We start from the raw sequence: 24,549 nt of genomic DNA on the forward strand, positions 1-24,549 counted from the left end.
TGCTCTGAAATTCAATATAGTACTGGTTTATAGCCTGATAATATAAAAGGACAATATAGTGTACTGGCAAAGATAAAAACAAACATTGAATGACCAAGGTCTAATTTCCAAATCGTCAAGGCCCAAGTGTTTGCCTTTGTGCTGCGAGCTGTTGTGCTGGCACTCTCTGGCTAGCTCCCGCCAATCTCCACAGCGGGCTGTGTCCGTTCCCAGCAGCCTCCCCGGGTTGTGGTGAGGCCGGAATGGGAGGGTGCCAGCCAGCTCCTCAGATGGGAATCAGAATAATGAACTGTGGAATGCAGAAGCCAAGGCAAAGGGCAGGTGATTAGCATTAAGCCCGTTTAAGTATATCGCTAAGACCTAACAACTGAGAGAATTAAGGTCTCAGAGCAGAAGGTCAGTATCTTAAAGCTCTGCAAAAATGAAAATAATCAAAGCAGTCAGGTCAGAAGGCCGGGGAGGGGCAATGAGAGAGGTGAAGGAAGGCTGGCACCCCCTCGTTAGAGCAGGTCCACGGCCACCAGTGTCTGCCCACAGCACAAGGCGGCCAGCAGAGCAGTGAACAGCGCCTCTCTGAGGAGTCTGCACAATCCTTATCTCACGCTTAGAAACCTCTTTTGGCAACTGATAGCTGAAGTGATGATGCAACAATGATCTTAAGTTCAACAAGGCTTCACGTCAGCTTCTCTTTCTTAAGTTGTGTAGCACAATACGGCTTTCTAAAGCAACAACAAAAAATCCACTTACCTATCTGATCTATGCCCATCCAACTTTCCACATGGGTGTGGGTGGGCATGCCGAGGGGTCCTCAATAAAGACACCAAATGCTGACATGGATCATTGCTAAGCAAGGAGCTTTTGGAAGGAGTGACTGCTTTAATTTGCTTGCATTTCCAAAAATGAATAGAAGTTTATTTTTATTAAAAAATAAGAAGTCGTTCCTCCTCCTGAGGATTCTGGGAATGCCTTTCTTTCTCCCTAGAGGTGGGACACACCACTTTCCCTGTGAGACATTCCTACTGACAAGCCACATAGAGCTAAGCTGTTGGAGCCAGAGCCCTGGAGCTGGAGGAGCCATGTGGAGACCCACACACGCACTAAGGTACTTCCCCACCACCAGATCCGCAAGACTTTGCACCCACTGGCCTGTGAGCTTCCTGCATTTGGCATTGATGCATGAGTTGCGTGAGTCTGAAGAGGAATTTATAGACTGACATTGGACATATGGGCTAATATCGAACTTATGACAATCTGGACTGGCCTGAGATGTTTTCTTAATGTACAGTTACTCTGATATAAAACTCTCTGACACACATATGAGTGTCTCTGGATGTTTCTCTAGTCAGCCCAGACTACCACAGGCTGCATGCCCATTTAAGGATGAGTAGGTGGATGCTCAGTCATGGGATCTGCTGTGGCCAGTGACCGTCGACAACACTTCTGCTGCCTGCATGGGAGCTGAGACACCTCCGTTCTACTTTCCATGGTCCCAGAAAAGAAAATCTGGGCCGAACCGACTTCATAGGATTCTGCACAGGAAACTCCTCAAGACCGAGAACCACAGAATTTCAAGGGTGGAAAGAACCTCGCAAAGCATGTAGTTCAGTCACATCCCTTTGTGGCTGGCGATGCTGACACCCATGAAAGGCAGGAGACTTGACCAAAGCCAGGCAGTGAGTGAGTGGTCCTTGTCTTAGGGCCACTACACTTCCCAGAGGGCAGCAGACAGCAAAGAGCTTGGAATTATGCCATCCCTGTCTTTGCAAGCTCCCTTTATTGGTTCCTGCAAAGAGCTTCACTTGGCTTACTGAAGACCTTTAACTGATCTTGCCCTTCCCCCACCAAAAAAGGGGGCAAATCAGGATCGACTTGAGGGGAAGAGACGGGATCCAGCGAGGAAGATTAACTAGGGAGACATGAGGTCTGGGCAAGAGGAAGACAGGCCAAGGAAAGAAACTATGGGGAGAAGGGAAGAGGTTGCAGGGCGAAGAAGGGGAGGCTTTTCGAAGAATACCAAGTCGAAAAGGTGCCCAGGAACCCTTCAGAATCTCACATCTATGTAGGGCACTCTCCTGGGTAAAGTTGCAGAACTAGGTCTCCAGAAGTGCCTGTGGCATGGGAACCACCATTGCAAAGGCCAGTGAGCTCGTGGGAGCTGGTCTAGCCTATCCTGCAGCACATGATCTCTCTACGGCTCCCCGAGAAGACAGTGACTGCTATGTGGTTTCCAAGAACTGAAAAACTAAGTAAGCACAATTTATAACCCTGAGACAATCTACAAATAAAGCATCATACTAACTACAAGTGAGGTGGGATGTTCCAGCTAAATGACAAGCTGAGAAGGCTGGTGACCCTCTGCCGTGGGACTTCCATTCTAGGAGTGTGAGCCTGCATTGGGACGGGCATTGGGACGGGCAGCAGCTCACCCCAGGCTCAAGCATGCAGGAACAAGGGGTGGGACCTCCGGGCAAACACTGCAAGGGATGAAAACTCACGTCCATCTTAGAAATGAGTAACAGCTGCTGCTTGATGCGCAGGAAGACGGAGTCGAACGCCAGCTGGTGGGCCTGCTGGTTGAGCCGAGTGAGTGCCGCTCGAGACGCAGACAGCAGGTTATGGTTGCTGGATCCCTTTTCCTGAAGGACCAACGTGAAAGGCCGGTTATTAGGCTCTGAACTCAACAGAAGCATGAACTAATTAAACATTTTTGAAAAAATAGCGAGGGGGAAACACAGGCAGGCTGCAAGGTCAAATTCACATGGAATTCAGGTTTTCTGCAGCCAAGGAGGCTGGATGAATCCCCCAAACGATCAGCCTGAATGCTCTTTAAACCTTAAACCCAAATGTCCCCTGAAGTCCTCTTAACATCTAACAAGAGTTTAGCTTAACAAGGAAAGGGTCGTGTCGATCATCTGTGTCCTCGTGAGATCTCTCTACAGCATCACACTGGCACATGCAGCTCAAAAGGTTAGGGAAGAACCGCTGAGGACCCACCACGAGTTGGTGTGAATAGAGGAGGAACAATTCCAAGAAGGAGAACGTTGTCAATGTCACTGATTTGTGACATGTAGGGACCCTGTGGAATCGGTGTCTTTTCTTATGTATATTCTCAACAACAAAAAGAAACCCCAAAAAATATTTTTTAAAGCGAGGGAGGCTTCTTTCTATACAGTAGTGGTTGAAAAACCTGACTGTGCCCCAGAATCCCGAGAAATATGCTACAATACATTTGCATAGGTTCCGGCTGAGAGTCTGCTACATTGGAGCCCAGGAGCCTCTCTAAGTTCCAGGCGATGCTGATGCCTCTGGGCTGACCTGAGCTCCTGAGGTGGCCGTCTAGGTGAAATCACCACAACTAACCTACGCCTGTCTCCAAGGTACCAAAGAAGAGAGACAGAGGTGCGACGCTTCACGAATAAACAAGCGTGATCTTCAGAACCCTAATTCCCAAGGAGGTCAGGTCGATTAGACTCAGCTAAAAGCCAAAGAATGTACAACCTGTGCAAGTCTCGAGGAATTCCAAGCAGCCTGAGAAAACAGAGAGACGGAAAATGTAACCTTAGTTTTGCTATTATAAATGAACCGATTACAACAAACAGACATAAATCAGATTAGCAATAAAGATAAACAGCGCTGCTTTGACCTAATCACAGAAGCATGGATGAGTGAATTTACAGAATTGCTTTCAGAAGTGTTTGTCGAGTTCAAATGCAGCTAGCTAGGGGGCCAAGGTGCAAGGGCAAGAAGACCCCGGGAGGATGAGGACAAAGCCCCAGAGGTGTGCGGAAGTAGCCTCAGAGAGCAGCGTCAGAGCTCCAGGCCCGTACTGGGAGAAGAGTGACATCCCCCCAACACAGTGAGGCGGATGCCAAGCGGCCGGGCAAGCAGGGAAATGGTTGTGAAGAGGCTGTCTGGGGCCAACATATAGCACTGAGGTCATTCAGAAGAAGCTACACGCTCATTCCTTTGTTGAGAGGGTCTCCTGTCCCTGAACTCCAGAGTCCAAAGCCCAGTGCAGCTTGATGGCAGGCAAACACAGCTCTGAAGGAACACTCACCCACATCCTCATCTTTTCAAGTGCTCTTGGCCAACTTGTGCTGCTGCTTTCTCTCCATGTCTTGCTCCTTCTCTCGGGAAAAGGGGTGACCTTTCTAACTGCTGAGTTGGGGGTCCTTTAGGGGTTCTGCTCCCTTCTCTACCTTCACTCAAACGGGGCTGTCCCTGCATGAGGGCAGAGGCTGTCCAGGGCTGCCTACCCTACTAACAAACTAAACCCAAGGGAAATATTAGCAAGGCCCCTTGGCTGCAGATCTGAAAGTCACACTCGTCAACCACCACGAAGCTCCATCTACCTCGCCCCCACCTCTGTTTCTAAACTGTTTTCAACTCCATTTAGTCGGTTCGCTCCCTAATACCAACTCCATTTAGTCAGTTCGCTCCCTAATACCCCAACACAAAGGAGAAAGAGAAATCACAGCAAGATGCACTGGAGCCTGAGAGCCTTGATCAGGGACAAGGGACAAGCTTTCATTCGCAAGAATGCCATCAGTCGGGTCTCGTACCTTGAGGGTATAAAGTATTTCCATTAAACTGGAATATTCCGCAGGGTTCTCTTGCTGGAAGTAATTGTACTCTTGCCAGGGATTCTTGGCAGTGCTCTTCCTATCTGTCAAGATGCTCTCCTGAAAGTCGGTCAGGCTCTGTGGGCAGTAGGAATCACTGAGATACTTCCCAGCTGTGGACAAAATCCTGCAACGAGAGTGGTGACCATTAAACGCCTCCTCCATGCTGTCATGGACTTTCTTCTACGGGCATTCAGATGACTCCTTACGCGAACCCCCAGGGTCTCCTCCTGAGGGAGATGGGGCTCTGAGCCATACTCTTAGGGAATGAGGACAGCATTCTCTGTGCAGGAGGGGACGGGATCAAAGATGCACAAGAGCTCAGGGGGATTCGTTTCCTTTTTCACACTCGTTCTGCTGACCCTGCCACCTCCCCACAGGGACATACGACCTCCACCAGGGCAGTTCTCCATCAACCACAAGCGCGAAACCGTGCACTCTGTGGAGGCCTTTTTCTCAAGTGGGCTTGCTGCCCAATGTCCTTCACCCACCAGCCTTCCTGGGGCCCATGCCCTGTGAAACCTACTCCCTGTGGGTCAGGGGCTACCGAGTGGTCTGCCAGGAGCTGTACCTTCCTCCAGCCTTTTCCAAGGAAAACGCCTAGAGGCGGGCAGGTCTTGGTGGTGCCGATCAGCCTAGCGTGGTCAAGGAAGCTGCACCTTCACCTTCCTCCGAGATGGCCTGACCATTCACTGCACACACTTACGTGTGTGTGTGATGATGGGACCTACGTGAGTACTTTTCGACCCAGTCCTGGGGAGGGGCCTCCTCAGAAGCTGCCGCTGACAGAGCAACCACCGGCCTCGGCCCTTAGGGTCATGTAGGTCATGGGGCCTTTTGGCTGGATGTCCATCATCTACTTCTTGGCCCCCAGTCTGGCGTGTGGCAGGCGCTCCCTGACTGTGTGTAGAATGAGAGGTGACCCTCGGTGTGGACTGTGACCTCTGAAAAGTCAGCCGTCCTTTGCCAGGCGGCAGCAATATGTGTTTCGGGCTCCGTGAGCTAAGGGTAAAGCGACGGCACTGGAGCAGCCAAGTGAAAGAAAGCAGTGAGTCGGGGATGTTCCAAGTATTAAAGATGGGAGCTAATGTTTTCAAAATAACCACAGCCCCAACTGTAAAGAACTGGACATATCTCTAGAGAACTGGAGATATCTTTTTCTGCTCATCCACTTCACCCACCCACACCCACACCATCAAGTTTATTTCATCCTGAGCATCGCATTCCTTATGAGTCTTGTAAACAAAAGTTTCCTAAGTCCTCAGAGACATTTGGGCTATCGAATGTGCAAACAGTCCCTGCCCGCAGGAAGATCCGAGTTCACTGGGGAAGGTCACTGTGTGAGCAGAGGAGGAGTGACTAACACTTCCGTCCTGCCCACTTCCTCTTCGTAAAACATGGCCGATTCCTCAGCCAAGGAAATGTGTCAACTGTTTAAAACCCTGCATGTAACTATACCGTTGGCTTGGTCTAATCCGACCTCATCCTGGAAGAAAGATCACTATTCTAGAAACAGGCACTGCGCCCCTAGGCCATGCATAGGAGACACAGCGGTCCCCCTGCATCTTTTTACCTCTGGTGCCCAGGGCAAGAGACACTCCTCAGGAGACACCACAGATGAATGACAAAACGAGCCAGGAAGTGATCTTCAGAACCACGGACACTCCAGTCACTAAAGCACAGACTGGAGCGTCTCCAGCTCCTGCCCAAAGAGCCAGGAGGGAGGGGTCCTTGCAAAGAGATTGACGGAGAGATAAGATAAGCTTTATAGGCCCTGCCACCCACTGTGCAGCCTCCCTGATGGGAACACAGATGGTGCCTGTGGCTCTTTGCCCACCCTACGTTCGGTGGAGATTTGCCCAGGCGGTGATCTTGTACCATAGCTGGCACCTAGCTTTCCACCTCGGTGGGCTGCGAGAGGCAGTTTGAGAGGCTCATCCTTGTCCACGTGTGTCCCTCTAACCAGCTTTCTCCAGACCCTGTAGGATATCACATTGGCTTTCCTTCGAAGATTAAGGAAATCCTTTGTGTGCCTCGACACGGCAAGATGGCTGAAATATGGCGAAAACACAAGTGAAAAGGCAAGCTTTAGAGTAACTTCATTGTTTTTTAAATGTGCAAGCACAATGGGGCTTCAAAGAGTTCATGGAAAAACATAAATGAACATGAATGGGATTTTTCCACTATTTTTTTAAAGCTGGTATGAAAGTCTACATGTTGGGGCAATATAAAAGCCCTGGCAAAGCAGGCCCTGGCAGAGGTCAGAACCAAGAAGGCTGGCAGAATAGACTTTTCAACGGCAGACTCCAGAGACTGCTCTTGGACCCACATCCTCTTGGGCAGCACAGAATTCTGCGCCAGCAACCAGAAAGCAGGCTGGTTGGGTTATACTCGATTCTACAGGCTAGCCAAGGGACCTCACAGCCCTTTGTCATGCTAGCTTCTATGGGGAAATTTATTCTTAGCTGTAACAACTGACTGACAAATAAGCCGTCAGAACCCAGCCCATTCATCATTTGGAGACAGTGTGTACTGCTTCCTCATTGAGCTGAAACCTCCCTATCTAATCAAAATTATGTGTGACCATTGCCAACTCCCATGGCAATGTCCTTGCCCTCTCTGGTGCCCAATAAAAGTTTAATGATGATACTGGTGACCACTTGTATCCAGGTACAGGCCATCCTCAAGACTTGGGACTGTCAGCGTTGACCATATGCTGTTCTTGCTGTGATGCACACTGGATCGAGTTCCTCCCCAAGCAAGACCCTTGGGGACTCTGGGAAAGCTCTTCCTCTTACCGGTTTGCTAGCTGCTGCTCCAAGTCCCCACACTGCCGCAAGAGCTCGCCACAGGTGGCTATTATCCTAAACAAAATGAAAAAGCACGCTTCAAACCGGAGTATGGGGAAGGGGGGACATTTACAGGACACTGACTCACTCTTAAAAACTCCAGCTATTCCATACTCTCTGAGGGCTCTGGCCTCTGGGAACACAGGAAAAGTTTCCAGCCACGTGACAGCCTACTTGAGGAGTTTCATCGACTAGAAATGAACGTAATGAGTAAAAGCTCATTGCATCGAATATCATCCGCCAGGCACAGGTCTCTCTGGCCTGGGTCACAACTCTCCCAGGGTTACCTCCATAATTTCACCTTTTTCAAAATACTGAAACACGTTGAGACTTTATCCTTGAGGAAAGGGATCATAAATCCCTGGCCTCTAAAAATTGAAAAATCAAAATGCATTATTTCACAGATTGGTGCCTATTTGTCAAAAAAGGTGGGGAAATGGTTTTGATATGAGGGCTCTCTCTCTCTCTGCTCACATGAAATGTACATGAAGATGATTCCATTTGTTTCCTGGAGACAAGCTTGAGTGCTTGTGATATCTGCTTCTAATAATCCTTGAATTTCCAAAGTAATTTTATGCTTGGCCTCAGACTCCAGCTACTGAGTCCTTCAACACCACACTAATACTGGAAGGGCAAATCCAGGGATTAAAAATATCTTAAATCTAGTTAACTTTTAACTTTCTCCTTAAGTGCCTATCCTCACCAGGGGATCTGGGCATTCCATCATAAGAAAAGTTTATGAGAAAGTAAAATATTCCACTCACTTCAGGTATAACCGAACACCTTGTACATAATATTTTCCTATATGCCTAACTATCACAGATGATAGGGGATACAATTAGCACTGAGAAATCTTAATTTCATTTCATTTTTTTGCAATAAGAAAAAAGTGTGTGTGGTTAGTATGTATCTGTGTAAGTATACATATGTGTAAGACAAAAAATGTGGGGCAAAACTCAAATTCTTAAAAAGCCCAGCCTTCATGGACCCTTTGAGACTAGATGTCTGGCTGAGACTCTTGTCCTGAGATGCTTTAAACCTGGAACCACACCTCTACTGTTGAGTTAAGTAATAGATTGGTTCTTAACATACAGACTGTCACCAGAGACCGTCACACACCCTTAAAAACTCATCTACATGAGACCAAATGGACAACAATTACTCTGAGACAAAGATGTGAAAGTCAACAGGGCAGGGAAACTAGATAGCTAGAAAGAGCATGGTCAGAATGGAAGTAAAGAGAAAGCTGACACACTGAAAAAGGTAACTAATGTCACTGAACAATTTGTGTCACATTGTTGAAGGGGGACTTCCTTTGTTGTGTATTACATTTTAAAAATCAAACTACGGGAGAGAGTCCGTGAGGAGATCATGGCCCTGGATGGCCCAGGATCTGCCCTGACTAAAGGTGGCCAGCCTTTGGGACCCAGCCGTGCTCTGGCCTGGCTCACCACATTGAGAGCTACATGTGTCACGGTCACCCAGCAAATGTCACCTAGGCCAGGGATCAGGCAAGAATGTAAGTGACTGAAGCTGGACATGCAAAGAGCAGTCATTCTCTTAGAACTCATACAGGCAATTACTAGTGGTTTTAAGGAAAAGAAACTTCTAGATTTTTTTTTTCATTTCAGCTTAAAAATATAGTAAGGTAAGGTCGTCTGAATGGCCCAAGTGGTTTCCACTTGACCACTTACCTAAAGGCAGGCAGTTTGAACTCACCTAGCAGCACTACAGGAACCCTGTGATGTAGTGATTATGCAATGGGTTGGGAACCACAGGGTCACCAGTTCGAAACCACCAGTTGCGTCTCAGGAGAAAGACAGGGCTTTCTACTCCTGTAAATAGTTACAGTCTCAGAAATTCGCAGGTGCAATTCTACTCTGTCTGTAGGGTTGCTATGAATAGGCATGGACTCAATGGTAGGGAGTTTGGTTTGGGGGAGCAGCACCACAGACCAAAGACACGACAGCCAATTTGCCTGTGCAAAGACTACAGCCAAAGAAGCCCTCAACTTCAACTCCATGGCCATGGGTCTGGTTCTTAGCTTAACAGCGCAGTTAGTTAGCAGGCCACTTGGGAGCAGGGAGAACCACAGTACAAGGAAGAGCACATGCGCTTCTGGAGGTGGCCTTGTGTGAAAACAGACCAGACTTCCCTTTGTATTTTTTTAAGGTGATCTGTATTTTTGTGTTAAATCTAGTTTAAATGCTGGCAATGAATTCAAAGAATACACATCTACAAGTCAGATCTGGTCACAGGCCAGCAGTGGATGTATGTATCAAGGCCCAAACCTTCTCAGGTCCCTGCCAATGATACTCCCAGATGTGGTCCCTTGCAGAAAGTCTAAATTGCCTTACTCTTTACACAGCGTCCTGTTAGCTGTCTGTTTTAAAAAGGTAAACTCTGCATTATACTAGGCCTGTAAAAGCCCAGAGGCTTAGGGGGAAAAGAAAAACAAAATCTCATACCAGATATAAAATAATCCAGTCACTGAAGAACAGTCCATACATCGTTGTCTCTATTTTTTAGAGGGGTCTTTTTGGTCTTGGTAGGTTTGGTTTTTGGTGGTTTATTGGTCTCTTTTCAGAGCCAGAGGATTTGCTTTAAAGAAATAGAAGGAAAATCTGACACTGTCAGGCGCTGAGGCAAAGGTCATTCTAGAAGGAGGTCAACTGACAGCGTGTTCTCAACGACCAAGTTCAACTACATCTTTTGTTATTTTAACCATGGGTTCTTACTATTGCTGCCTGTGTGCCGAGTTTGTGTGTGTGTGTGTTTTGGGGGGAAAGGGAGAAATGTTTTGGAAACTGACAGTGGATGTGGAGGTGGGTGTGCAGCACAGTGTGATAAATTATACATACATTGTCACTAACATGCATTACGTAAAAATACTAGGTGCAATGGCAAATTTCATGCTATTGTATACAGTTTACCACAAAAAAGGTCAAGAAAAAAGGTGAAATCCTTCTTTTTTTTTTTTTTTTGTGAAGCCCTTCTCAACCGGTCCATCATTTTTCGACACTACACTGCATTTTCTGTTAACGACAACAGGCAAAGCTTGAAGGACAACCTCCACTTTACCTAATGGAGTTCTGAAAAGCCGTCCAATCCTCGTGAAAGAGGGAGCTGGGGGGGATATCATCCAGCTTACACTTCTTTCGAATCGACTGGAGAGTATTGGTGAAATCAGACACGTACCTAGAGGGAGAGAAGGAGGGCGGGTAGACGTCAGCCATGTCTTTATATCTTACATCAAAGGACTTCTGGGCTTATACAACTGGGGGCAAATTGCTAATAATCTGAGTGTCTTTGGAGGCATTTACTGAGGAGTGAAACTACTTATAAACCTGGGACCACAAAAAGACCCTTCTGCATTTGGCAAGCGTGTCTCTTAGCTGGCAGAGAGCGGCTTTCGGAGAGGAGCTCCAGATGGAGAGGAAGGGAGGGGCTGCTAGTTGGGCTCTGGTGACTGGGAAGGTGGGAGACGAGGCTGTTAAATTACCTCCTCATGCTAATAAACACACCTTTGGAAGCTGGCTCAAAGAGCTATCTTCTAACCGGGCAGTCTCACCATAATACACGCTGTCACATTGGATACTGTGAAACAGTTCACCGACAGGGCACTTTTGTGGCATTCTCACCCCCTGGATTCCAATCAGGGAGCCGAGTTCCACGGCAGGCAGGGGTATAACGTTCACGGCACAAGAGAGCATGGACTTGAATTCAGGGCCAGACAACTCGCCTTCACTCAGACTGTGGTATTTTCTCTCATTGTACACCAACCACATAGTACCTTATAGCGCCTAACATGACTACAGTGACTGTACTTAATGAATGCTAATTGCCTGCCATTGGCACATTGCAGCCCTGGGACAGCAGGACAGCTCTTACAGCTCTTATAACAACCTATACATCAACTGTATCAAACATATTTATACATATGTAGCCATCATTTAAAAATCCTGATTGTACCCCTAGGATGTCGCCTAGGGGCTGGGCATGGAGTAGAAACCCAAACTATTCTTAAATGAATGGAAGACTTGCACTGCGGCCTCGGGCCAGTTCCTGGATGTCTTTGGGCCTCATTTTCCTTGACTCTGAAATGAAGCTAATCATCTCTTCTATCTTGCCTCACAGCATTGTTGTCATGACTAGATTAAGCAGATGAAGTAACAGACATCCAAATTCACTGACAAGTATAACATCTGGTGGAGGAATTTAAAAAATATATAGTTCTTGGACTAGGCATAAATAAGTGCTTGTCCCCGGTAAGGAAGGCCAAGGGGAAGTCATATTCTTTGACAGTCAAGGGACTCCTTAAAAATCTACAACATCTCTGCATATTTCCAGAAGCCTAAGCCCAAATCACAAGTCATAAATGAGGCAAGCTGAGGGTGATGACCCTGAAGATAAGTTTGTACAGCGGAGAGCATGGTCACTCAAAGAGCTGCTCGATCACTCCACTAACTACAAACGATGCTGTTGCACCCTTTATCAGTCCCCTCGGGGCTTTCCAGCAGAGGCCTAAGAGATCAAAAGCCCACTACTGGTACCTTCCCTGCACACAGACTTGTCCTAGGGCACAGAGACGGGCATATTGATGAACATAACAGCGCTTTGGCTAGAGGAGGCTGCACAAGTGTGTGTGCTGCCGTGCAGTGACTGTGGCGATCTGTAAAGCAGAGCAAGGCATCCATCCAACAACCCATGTGTGCCACAGAAGGTCACAGAAGGTCATCGCAGCGGTCCTGCAATGGCGAGCAGGCCACAGACCATTTTGGGAGAGGCAATTCTCTCTACTCAGGGCTGCTTACCACAGCTATATGCAAATGCATATCATATCCCATTATCGTTTGCTCCAGGATTCCAAATGAGTTTACCATACAATTTCTCAAGAAAGGGTAGTTTTTAAGCACATCACTTTATCCTAGGACCCTCCAATTTTTTCTGACAATAAATGTTTCCAAATGTCTACCATGTGAGAACAGGGAGGTGGTGGTGCAGGGATTAAGCACTCAGCTGCTAACCAAAACTTGATGGTTTGAATCCCCAAGCCAGGACAAAGATGGAGCTAGCTGCTGCCATAGAAATTTACAGTCTAGAAAACTCTATGGAGCGGCTCTGTTCTGTCCTACAGTATTGCTGAGTCAGAATCAACTTGACGCAATGAGTATGGCTTGGCTGTTTGCTTGTTTGTTTTTAATTAACTAATCATTTTAGTGGGGGCTCTTATAGCTCTTGTAACAACCTATACATCAATTGTATCAAACATATTTATACATATGTAGCCATCATCATTTTAAAAACATTTTTTTTCTGCTTGAGTCCTTGGTATTAGATCTCCTTTTTCTTCCCACCCTCCCACCCTCATGGACCCCTGACAAATTACTAATTATTATTATTTTCATATCTTACACCATCCGTTGTCTCCCTTCACCGGAATTTCTATTGTTCATCCCCCTGGGCTGGGGGTGTTATACAGCAATCATTGTGATCATTTCCTCATTTCTCCCCTCCCTGCCTCTCCCCTCATGGTACCATGCTTAGCTATGTTAAACCATATACAAATCACTGTGCTTAGAGCTTTTGTATGCTGCTTTCATTTAATATTCTGAACCCCTGTAAACAGGGATCCATCTGGTTTACTCAAAGAAGAGACACCAACACTCAGAGAGAAACACTGACCTGCTCAAGGTCCCAATTAGTAATGATCAGAGCCAGCGGTTGACGCTGGGTGGGTCCAACGCCAGAAACTACTTCTCAGTCAAAACAAGATGGCCCTTAGTTCTCGACTCACCCGGTCAGCTGTAATATTCTACAGTTTGGGTTAGGTCAATCTACTTCCACTCCCCTGTGTGTTCCTTCCTACCTCTGCCTTCCACAAGACCATTCCCCAAATCCTTCCTACAACTGAACAGGGTTCCAATTTCGGCTTCGCTCAGATTTGCTTCACAGTAATTTCTCGACTAGTCGGTTCAAACCCCCAGTGACCTGACGTACAACAGAACGCAAAACACCACCCAGGCCTGAGCCCACGGTGGCGTCACTGCGGCAGTTCATCTTGTTGGGGCCTTCCTCTTTGTGCTGCGCCTCTACTCTACTAAAGATGACGTCCTTCTCCTTCTCCAGGGACTGCTCTCTCCTGACAACATGTCCGAAGCACATTAGACACTCTCACCAGCCTTATTTGTGAGGAGTCATCCCACTGCCTGCCCTTCTCTCAAGACAGAGTTGTTTGTTCTTTTGCCAGTCCAAGGTACTTCCCGTATTCTTCACCAGAACCATGACTCAAATGCATTCATTCTTCTTTGGTCTTCCTTATTCAATGTCTAACTTTTTAAAATCATTTTATTGGGGGCTCGTACAGCTCTTATCACAATCCATATATACATCCATTGTGTCGAGTATATGTGTACATATCTTGCCATCTTCATTTTCAAAACATTTTCTTTCTACTTGAGCCCTTGGTATCCGCTCATTTTCCCCCTCCCTCCTTTATGAACCCTTGACAATTTATAAATTATAATTACTTGTTCATGTCTTACACTGACCCAAGTCTCTCTTCACCCACTTTTCTGTTGTCCATCGACCTGGGAGGGAGTTATATGTAACTCATTGTGATCGGTTCCCCCATTCTGTCCCTACCTTCCCCTTCCCCTCCTAGTAACACTACTCTTATTATTGATCCTGAGGGGCTTATCTATCCTGTATTCCCTATGTTTCCAGCTCTTTTCTGTGCCAATGTCCACACTCTAGTTCAGCCAGATTTGTAAGGTAGAATTGGAGTCACGAGAGTGATGGGAGGTAGCACTAAAGAACTAGAGGAAAGTTGCATGTTTCATCGGTGCTAGACTGCACCCTGACTGGCTAGTCTCTCCCTTGTGACCCTCCTGTAAGCGGATGTCCAATTGTCTACAGAAGGGCTCTGGTCTCCACTCCATGCTGTGCTCCTCCTGGTTCTCACTGACAGGATTTTTGTTCTGGGTCTTTGATGCCTGACACCTGATCCCATTGACACCTCAGGATCACACAGGCTGGTGGGTTTTGTTGCATTTCAGCTAGATGACCGCTTGTTTATCCTTTAAGACCCCAGAGGCTATATCTTTTGATAGCTGGGCGCCATCAGCTTTCTTCACATTTGCTATGCACCTGCTTTGTCTTCAGTGATCTGATCAATGTGTAACTTTCATATGTTTTCTCTACATCCTCTTTTCACTTTCTTTTTCCTTTCCTTACTTCCTGGGTTTTTGTTAGCAAAACTCTTTTTCCTTCTTTCTTTTTATCCCTTGTTTTTATTTTTTCCCTTTTCTTTCTTTTAAATTCTTTCTTTTTCCTTATGATTTATTTGCTTGTTTCTCCTGCTTGTATTTTTGACTTGGTCATTTGTTTTTACAACTGACTGTTTTCCTGTTTTGTTTTTTTGGGTTTGTTTTTCCCTTGTTATACCTGGTGAGAAACAACAACAATGCCCACAAAGCAATGCCAGGCTAAACATATCACCTGCAGCCCCACCCTCTAGGTGAGGGCAACTACCCACTCATGTACCACCTGATCAAGGATTGCAGCCCATGCCAGCCAAACCTGCTCTCAACTGTACTATTGCCGTTCTCTATCACACCTATCAGGAGACAAATAGGAAGTGTCTCAGAACACACCAACATACAATAGCTATTTAAATATCCATACAGCAGCACAGCAATGTTTTGGAGACAACAATTTCAGCTCCCACACACCAAAAAAAAAAAAAAGAGAGAGTGACTCACACAAGTGACAAAAATGCAGAGCCAGAAAATCCCTGAATAAATGACATTGGAGCTACCGAATAAGGAAGCCAAATGATATTTAGGTACTTTCAGTAGATTATGAGAAAGACTGAGAAAGCTACAGAAAAAAAAAACAACCAACATTTTAGAATTCAAGAAAATACTACAAGCACTGGCAAAATAAATAAATAATTGGAGAGTATCTAAAAACAAGTATAAGCCCACAAGATTACTACTAAGAGTTCAGTAACAGATAATGCATTGAAAGGGCAAAGACATAAAACTGAATCAACAGAAGATGAATTAGTGAGAGTGAAAACAAATGTCAATGCCAATCTACTAGGGGACAGTCTGAAAAAGGAACAGTAACAAACAAACCCTCAGAGAAAGTCTACAAATTATGTGGTACACTATCAAGAGCAACAAATCACCTGAAATGAGAATTCCAGAACACAACTTTTACTTGTAATGCCCACAGTTTAAACTCTCAAATAATTATTGGAAGAAAATCTCCCTTCTATCATGAAAGACAGGAAGCTATGCATCCAAGACCCTTAACGAACCCCACACAAGATCCATCACAAAAAGAAATGAACAAAGATCCCAAACTTTCCAAAACCAAAGACAAGGAAAGAATCCTCTCATGAACGTGGGAAAACCAGTAAGACTAAGCTCTACTTTCTCAGCAGAAATCATGCAGGTTATTGGTGGGATTCGACCAAGTGCAATGTGGCCGAGAATAAGTACAGAGAGCCAGCCGACTGAAGGTCGAACACGATAATAGGACACGAGGAAAGTCTTGGAGGAAATAGATGAAAGAACTAGGAGGCAAAAGACATTCATAGAGGTATAAACATAGGCATGAACATATATAACTATATTAATATATAGTAAGTATATAGGCCTATGTACATAGATTTATAGGTTAAATATTAAGGTAGCAGAAGAACTCCCTCAACACAAGAACACCTTGTCCTAATAACATGGCATTCTGTGATGCTCATCTTCCCAACACCATCACTGAAGACAAAATGGGTGCATAAGCTAATAGGGGTGAAGAAAGATGATGGTGCCTGGCTATTAGAAGATACAGCATCTGGAGTCTTAAAGACTTGAAGTTAAACAGGTGGCCAGCTAGTAGGGGAGCAACAAAGCCCACATGGAAGAAGTATACCAACCTGTGTGATCACGAGGTGTCGACGGGATTAGGTATCAGGCATCAGAAGACCCAAAATAAACAATCATTTTGATGTGAATAAGGGAGGTCAGGATGGAGACCCAAAGCCCATCTGTAGACAATTGGATATCTCCTCAGAGAAGGGTCACAAGTTAGGGACGAACCAGCCAGGGGGCAGTATAGCACCGAAGAAACCCACAACGTCCCTCTAGTTCTTTAATGCTTCCTCCTTCCTACCATGACTCCAGTTCTATCTTACAAATCTGGCTAAACCAGAGCATGTATACTTTTATAGATAAGAGCTCTTGATACACAGAATCCAGGAGAGATAAACCCCTTAGGAACAGTAATGGGAAGTGTGATACCATGAGGGTAGGAGGAAGGCGGGGGGGGGGGGGGAGATGGGGGAGAGAGGGAGAACCAATCACAATAATTGACATACAACACCCTTCCCCTCAAGAGGCAGCAAACAACAGAACCATGGGTGAAGGGAGACAGCAGACGCTGTAATATATGAAAATAAAATAATTCATAAATTATCAAGGGTTCACAAAGGTGAGAGGGTTGGGGAGGGAGAGGGAAAAAGAGGAGCTGATAACAAGGGCTCAAGTAGAAAGAAAATGTTTTGGAAATGATGATGGAAACATATGTATAAATGTGTTTGCTACAGTTGATGCATGTATTGTTATAAGAGTTGTAAGAACCTCCAATGAAGTGATTTATTAAAATTATAATAAATAAATAAAATAAATCATGTAGCCAAGAAGACAAAGAGATGACCCATATAAAACTGCAAGAAAATTAATTCCAGGTCAGGAAATTTATTCCAGAAATACGACAGTGAAATTTATGATATTTCCAGATAAGCATAAATAAAAGGAATTTTTCAAACCAGATCAATCTTTCAAGGAACATTTGAAAGAGTTCTTCGGACAGAGAAGAAACAGATAACAACGTCAGATTAGCAATATGTCAAGGCTCCCTGGTAGGAAACCCAGATAGAGACACGCAAAGTAAAACGAGGCTCAGTCCATCCTCTCTCTGCATGGCGGTCTCCATAGAGGATGGTAAGTGCTCGGGAGGCTCTGCCCTCTCTCCGGCGCTGTCTGGGGGCATGGGGACTGCTGTGCCGCTGGAGGCAGGAAGCACTAGGAGCACTCACTCATCCCTATCGGGCGTCTGCAAGTCGGCCACCTGACCGAAAGAGAGCCATTATTTTGCCTGTCCTCAAACAATAGAAAAATATCACATGCAAGTGAAATTTCACCGCTGATCACCCCACACTGGCTGTAGCAGAACACTGAGAGGAAGCTGTCAGAGGTTCAGAAGAGGCCATGGAACAAGAGAGATCATTGCTGATGTCAGATGGACCTCCGCTGAAAGCAGAGAACACCAAAAAAGATGTTTGTTTGTACTTTATTGACTGTGCCAAGGCACTCAGCTGTGTGGGTCAGAACAAATTATGCACAGCCTTGCGAAGAGGGAGAATCCCAGAACACTTCACTGTGCTCACGTAGAACCTCTACCTGGATCAAAAGGCAGTTAGGCACACAGAACAAGGAACCACAGTTTAAAATCAGAAAAAGTGCACATCAGGGCTGTATCCTCTCACCACGCAATCTGTACAAAGAAGCCCAAAGTTGGATTCCCTAAGGATCGTGGTATTCCAGATTAGAATAAGGTTTACTAACAACCTGTGATACACACATGGCACAACCCTGTTTGATGAAAATGATGAGGACTTCAAGCACTTGCTGCTGATGATCAAAGATTGCAGCCTTCAGTATAAATTACAACTCAATGTAAAGAAAACTAAAATCCTCACAACTGGACCAACAGACATGATAAACGGAGAAAAACAAAGCTGTCAGGGATTTTGTCTTGCTTGGATTCACAATCAGTGCTCACCGAAGCAGCAGTCAGAGATCAAACAGCACACTGTAAATCTGCTGCACAAGACCTGTTTAAAGTATTGACAAGCAAGGATGCCACTTTGAAGACTAAGGTGTACCTCACCCAAGCCATGGCATTTTCAACCACCTTATATACATGTGGACGTTGGACATTAAATAAAAAAGAATTGAGACATTGGAATTATGGGGCTGGTAAAGAACAAGCAAAGTGTCATGGACTGATGAAAGAAACAACAAATCTGTCTTGCGAGAAGTACAGCCAGGATGGAGACACCTTCTCTCGTGTACTTTGGACATGTCAGGAGAGACCAGTCCCTAGAGAAGGACATCGTGCTTGGTGAAGCAGAGGCAGTAAAGAAGAAGAAGGCCCTTGAAGAGATGGGTTGACACAGCTAAACACCGGAACAACTGTGCGGAGGGGGCGGGACTGGCAGCATTCTGTTCCCTTGTACACAGGGTCTCCATGAGTCAGAACCGATTCGACGGCGCCTAACAAGTACGTCCTTGCTCTCTGTATATCTGAATAATTTCTCTTTTTGTACATGAAGATAATATATTTCTTTATGCAATAAAATTTTTAAAATCAAAGAAAATCCAAAGGTAAACATCTAACTAGCATTAGCTGGGAAAAGCAGAAGAAAAATAGAAGGTCGATTCCTCACCTTTTACAGAGGGGCAAGTAAGAGGTCATGCCTAGAGCAGACTGTGTAAATCTTGTTGGAAGTTTGGAGGGAAGCATTGGAAGACCAACCCAGAACTGCTCAAAACTGACAACTTCTATTAGAAGTGGGCTTAGTGCACTGGCAGGGTAGGGTCGGAGACTTTCTTTCTTATCCCTTTTTAGTCTTATAAATTATTCTCAAATTGTTCTTTTTATTATTTTATAATAAAATTCCTGGATATATATACATATATTACCACCCACAAAAGCTTGGTTGGTGACAGAGACAGAAAAAGACAGTGTCACTGATGTCTCCTCGTACAGACCCTATCTGGAGTCGATCTATATGCCCCTCCATCTGTGAGTAGAGCATGCCCAATGCCCACACCTGCCCTCAAGAGGTACTGCTGCCCGGAGACTGTGTAACTAAGTGATTGAGAGTACCAAAAGGGTGTTCGGGCTGGCTCACTAGGACGTTCTCGCTACTTCTGGAATGACAAGAGATCCCTATACTTCACAGCAAAAGAGCATTCAATTTAATAAAAGAACTTTCTCAAGACGCAGGGCAACTTCATTCTGGAACAGGCTCTCGGAGGAAGGTGTCTTAGAGGGCATCAGAATGCACATGTCCCACACCAGCGAGCAGAGCACAGCAGCTCCTGAGGGCCCTTACGCCTCTGCGACACAGGCCAGGGAATCCTGTCTGATGCTGCGTGCTTGCTTCCTCTCCTTACTGAGCCTGCTTTTAGTTCCACCACCACCCTTTTTTCAGTAACAGTTTTCCTGTGACATAATTTCGGAAGCCACACAATTTACCATTTAAAGTCTGTAATCCATTGGCTGTAGTTGAGTGCATTCAGAGTTGAAAGATCACCACCACATTGCAAGTTCAGACATTTTCATTCTCCTGAAAAGGAACCCCACACTCTTGAGCAATCAACCCTAGCTCCTAATACCTCCCCCTAACGAAGCCTAGGCAACCACTAATCTCATTTCAGACTCTAGAGTGCCTCTTCTGGACATTTTCCATATTTCTAGAATCAATGAATGTGTGGTCTTTCGTGACCAGTTCTTCTTCTCCATACACACGGGGTTTGTCAAGAGTCCGCACTGACTCAACAGCAATGCTGTGAGACCTCATAACAAGTAGGTGCATAGTGCTTTGTTGTTTATATTTTTCATTACACAAGAAATATATAAGCTTACACTTCTTTCAAATGTTTTTCTAAAATAAGGCTAAGTCCTCTGAATAAAATCATACAATCTAGTCCCTCTCTTAATTTCCTCAAAGATAACTAATGCTTTGAATTTGTAATCTGACCTTCCCACATCAGAGTTCAACAAACTTTTTCTGTCAAAGAACACATAGGACACACAGGATGTCCAAAAGTGTTGCCAATGAGTTCCAGTTCATACCCGCACAGGTTCACTGCAAGCAAACATCTTTAAACATCTGGGTCTTCAAATGTTTTTGAGAGCAGCTCGTAAGGTAACCACTGACCTGTGGTGTCACAGGGCCTCTTAGGGGACTGACTCCTAAACCAGTTAAACTCAAGACAGAGAGATGAGCTCAGCAAGTTGTGGTCGCTGTTTGGGGAAGAAGGACACAGGATAGTCATGGGAGGTTATTACGAAGGTTTTTCGTGTGCGTGTCTTTTAAATGGAAAACTACATTGGTGAGGGAAAGGCCAGGAAAGTGGCCCAAGGGATTTTCTCCATCACAACAATGTACCTGCTCATTCTTTGAACTTGTCCCGTGAGAGTTTTGTTGGAATACTTTAACTCATCCGTCCTAGCCCTGATCTTGCCCATTTAGACATTTTAGTTCCCCAAACTCAAAGGACATTGAAAAGGGTCACTATTTGAGTCATTCAAGGATGCAAAACTGCTGTTTTGACATGGCACAAGGGAAAAGGCACAGAATTATTAGGGGAAGTGTTAAAGAGATGGAAATGCCATTTTCAGAAGTCCTTAGACCGAGATGGAAGATATGTCAAGTTACAAAAAGTAGCTTTCATTTTTATAGTTTTGTCTAATAAAGATTTCTACAGTTTTATAGCAATACTTTCTGATTTACTCTCAGATTTTAGGCTATAGGTCATAAGGTCTGTGTTACAATTATTCATCTCTGACATCATGGTCAAAAGGAGCCACAAACAAAAATGTAGACGTAGTGCAAAGGAAACATTGGTACATGTATGAGCATGGTTGCAATAAAACTTTACAAAGCAGATGGTTGGCCAGATTTGGCTCACGACTCATAGTTGACTACCACTAGGGCTGGGGGAGAAAATCATTTTCTCTAAGGGACATTTGGATATTTACAATGTCATTTGCAGATCATACAAAATTATCAACTTAAAAATTGACCTGCTAGATTTGGTCAAACATTTAATTATCTCACCCTAATGTGATGGCTAGTATGACTTCCCTTTAGCGAGGTGAGTGATGTTAGGTGGTATCCATGATTTGAGAGGCCTTATGTGACCACAGGCCAGTCATTCCCTACCCCTGGTATAGGGGTACGTCATACATTTTAATGTTTGTCTTGTTCTTTGTAAATCTAGATCAGGAGTCTAGATTCACTCATGTTTTTGTAAATAAATTTTACTATAACACAGCTACATCCATTTACTTATGTTTTGTCTATGCCACTGCCGTGTTACAAAACACCACTGAGTAATTACCACAAAGCCTAAAATATTTACTATCTGGAGCTTTACAGAGAAAGCTTGCTGAACCCTGCTATCAAATAAAAAAACAACTTTTACTATAATGCTTAAAAAATAAAGAAAGAGATAGATAACCAATGCTGTCATGTTGACTCCAGCTTTAAGAGTAAAACTGCCCCACAGGGTTTCCAAGGTTGCAAATCTTCATAGCAGCAGACCGCCACATTTTTCTCCTATGGGGCACCTGGTGGGGCTGAACGACCAACCTTTTAGTTAGCAGGCTGAGTGCTTCAGCGCTGTGCCACCAAAGTTTTTTAGGTAATGGTAGACTCTGTATATACCCTGTAACTTAATTTTTTTCATTCAGCAGTGCATTTGGGGGTCAACCCACGTTGATATGTGTATTGGACAGGGTTCTCTAGAGAGACAAACCAGATTGCTAGTAAATATATATAAATATATTTATAAAGATAGGTATATAATTTGAGAAATAAACCGTTAAATAATATACACATAGATAATACAAGAAATTAACAGTTAAATTATAAAGCAGTGAGACACTAGCAGTCCTTCAAGTTTTGAGAGCCGCCAGTTGCCAGTCCCCTTCTGTAGAGAGAGCTGGGCTATATATACCCAGGCAGCAAACAGCAAGGCAGGTCCCCAACTGTCATCCACTGTCGGTCCCCAGCTCCAGAGATGAACATTCCAATCGTGTGGACTTAAAGGGACCTCAACTTACAGCGACACAGTCCACAGGCTAGGCATCCCACAGGTAGTGTACCCCTTTAAACTGAGGCACAGAATAAGCAAGGCGAGGCTCACCGAGCCATTTATCCCTCTGCCCTTCAGTTAATCCTACTTGTGTTTATCGGCCAGGCTGGCACAATGAACTATCGCAGTATGTGTATATGTAACCACTACGCCACCACCACCACCACTGTTACGACTCCGTTTACTACAGCATGGGGCTCCCTCCTATGACTACATACCGTCTCTCATTTAGACCTGGTCTAACCGATGCACATTTGAATTACTTCCAATATTTCACCATGATAAACAACATTGCAATGCACATCCTCGAGTGCGGTCTTGAGCCCATGCACCAGTGTTTCTACAGGGTCTGTAGCGGAACACAAAGTACATGAACCTTTCACTGTACAGATACTGTCACGTGTCTCTCTAATAACTGACATCTTACTTAGCAAAGAGAGATTTCAAGGCTGTCAGCAGGCCACAGGTCCCCAGGCCGTTGGTGAATCTGATGCATCTGTCAATGGCTGTGGATGCCAGGCCAAAGAGCTTGTTTACAGAGTGGCTCAGCTCTTGGACACAGTCGATGACTTCTCCATGCTCCTGGTCAGCAAACACAGACAAACAAGAAGTGAGTTAGGGAAGAGAACATCTGACTTGACCACAGCGAGGCAGGCGGAGACCTCCAAACATGCGCCAAGTAAACTCACTAATTACTAACAGACAGGTGGGACTACAGTCCCAGCTACGGCGACAGCTCTCAGTCACCAGGGGCAGGGAGTCAAAGAGGACAATGAGATCACAGAACTCAACTCTTAATACAGAAGCAGAGTCAGATGTCCAATTTACTCTGTACTTTCATTTTCTTTATCTGATTCTTAGGATTACATCTCTCCCTTTTGCTCTCCAGTAAGGACTCAAAGACAATCCCAGAGAAAGTAGTAAAAGGACATGCTTCCATCAGGGGCAAGAATATAGCTGAAGCGGTTCAGACTTCCTAAGGACGTCCCTAGAAAAACGGCAAGGGGCAACCTAATTTGATCGCTGCCTGATCCATTCTTAAAGGTCAGTTCACCTCAGGTGACCTGAAAACAAAATACTGTTTGAGACTGAAATGACCTCTATTGCCCTGGTGACCTGTATTCCTCTTTCCCAGTAAAACTCTCTTTTAGGTCTTATCCATGAATGCTAAGCTTGTGTTTGTTTACCTATTTTCCTCAAAAGAAAACCAAATTCAAATCTACAGCCGTCAAGTTGATTCTGACTCATACTGGCCCTACAGGACCCAGTAGAACCACTCCTGAAAGTTTCGAAGGCTGTGAATCTTTACTGGAGCAGACACCCTCATCTTTCTATCCGAGAGCAGGTGAGTTTGAACCACTGATCTTGCAGTAAGTAGCCCAATAATTAACACACTATGCCACCAGCACCACTTTCATTAAAGGAAAGCCTACTGTTAATACAATCTCAGAGGAGATAAGCAACTTCTCACCCAAAGACTTCATTCTGTTTCCCAAACCTTTATTGGGGGGTTTACATTAAAATTGACAGCATTTCTGTGATCTCATTCCACATTGGCTTGCAAGAGCCCATGAAAGCATCTAGAACCCACTGTTTATCCACCTGATTCCATTTTTCACCTCACACCCTCTTCAGTGCATCCCACCTCCAACCCTTTCAGACTTAGCCTCAAGCCAGGCAAACACAGACTGAACTGTCCGGCCACAGGCAGGGTGACGTCCTTACCAAGGGCACCGCACTGATCTGGATGAGGAGGTGGCTCTCCTCCATGTCACCGTACTTCAGCTGGTAGGGTTTGTACGGGCCATATACAGCATCCACCAGTTCCGTGACTTTCACTGGGTTGTGCTCATCTTCAGGAAATCAGAAATTAAAAATAATAAGCAAAAATCTTAAAATAAAGCAATGGAAAGCAACTCCAACAAAGACACTCTACTGGAACTCTTGCTGTGTTTCATCTTTGGGAGCGATTACATTTTGTTAGTATGTGCTAAAATTATGCTCCCCAAAATATCAGGGAGGGGGGGTTCTCACTTAATTCTAGTCCTAATCTAAGAACAATTCATTCTTATGACATGGCGCTGCTTGATTCTCGTCCTTAAGAAGGGATCTCTGAAGAGA

The 24,549-nt window shown here is 45.0% G+C and overlaps 1 protein-coding gene across 1 annotated transcript in view; it reads right to left on the minus strand.

The window, feature by feature from the left end:
• The window catches only part of COG7 (component of oligomeric golgi complex 7), a 95,233-nt gene that overhangs the window by 16,034 nt on the left and 54,650 nt on the right, over positions 1-24,549 (minus strand). Inside the window, exons 8-13 of the mRNA XM_075564611.1 lie at positions 24,154-24,281; positions 22,856-23,010; positions 10,553-10,669; positions 7,421-7,486; positions 4,563-4,749; positions 2,496-2,636 (exon numbers count right to left, since the gene is read on the minus strand). Coding sequence (XP_075420726.1) covers positions 2,496-2,636; positions 4,563-4,749; positions 7,421-7,486; positions 10,553-10,669; positions 22,856-23,010; positions 24,154-24,281 — 794 coding nt within the window. The remainder of the gene's footprint in view (positions 1-2,495; positions 2,637-4,562; positions 4,750-7,420; positions 7,487-10,552; positions 10,670-22,855; positions 23,011-24,153; positions 24,282-24,549) is intronic.

This window comes from Tenrec ecaudatus, chromosome 12, assembly GCF_050624435.1.
Source record: "Tenrec ecaudatus isolate mTenEca1 chromosome 12, mTenEca1.hap1, whole genome shotgun sequence".
In the NCBI taxonomy this organism is placed as follows: domain Eukaryota; kingdom Metazoa; phylum Chordata; class Mammalia; order Afrosoricida; family Tenrecidae; genus Tenrec; species Tenrec ecaudatus.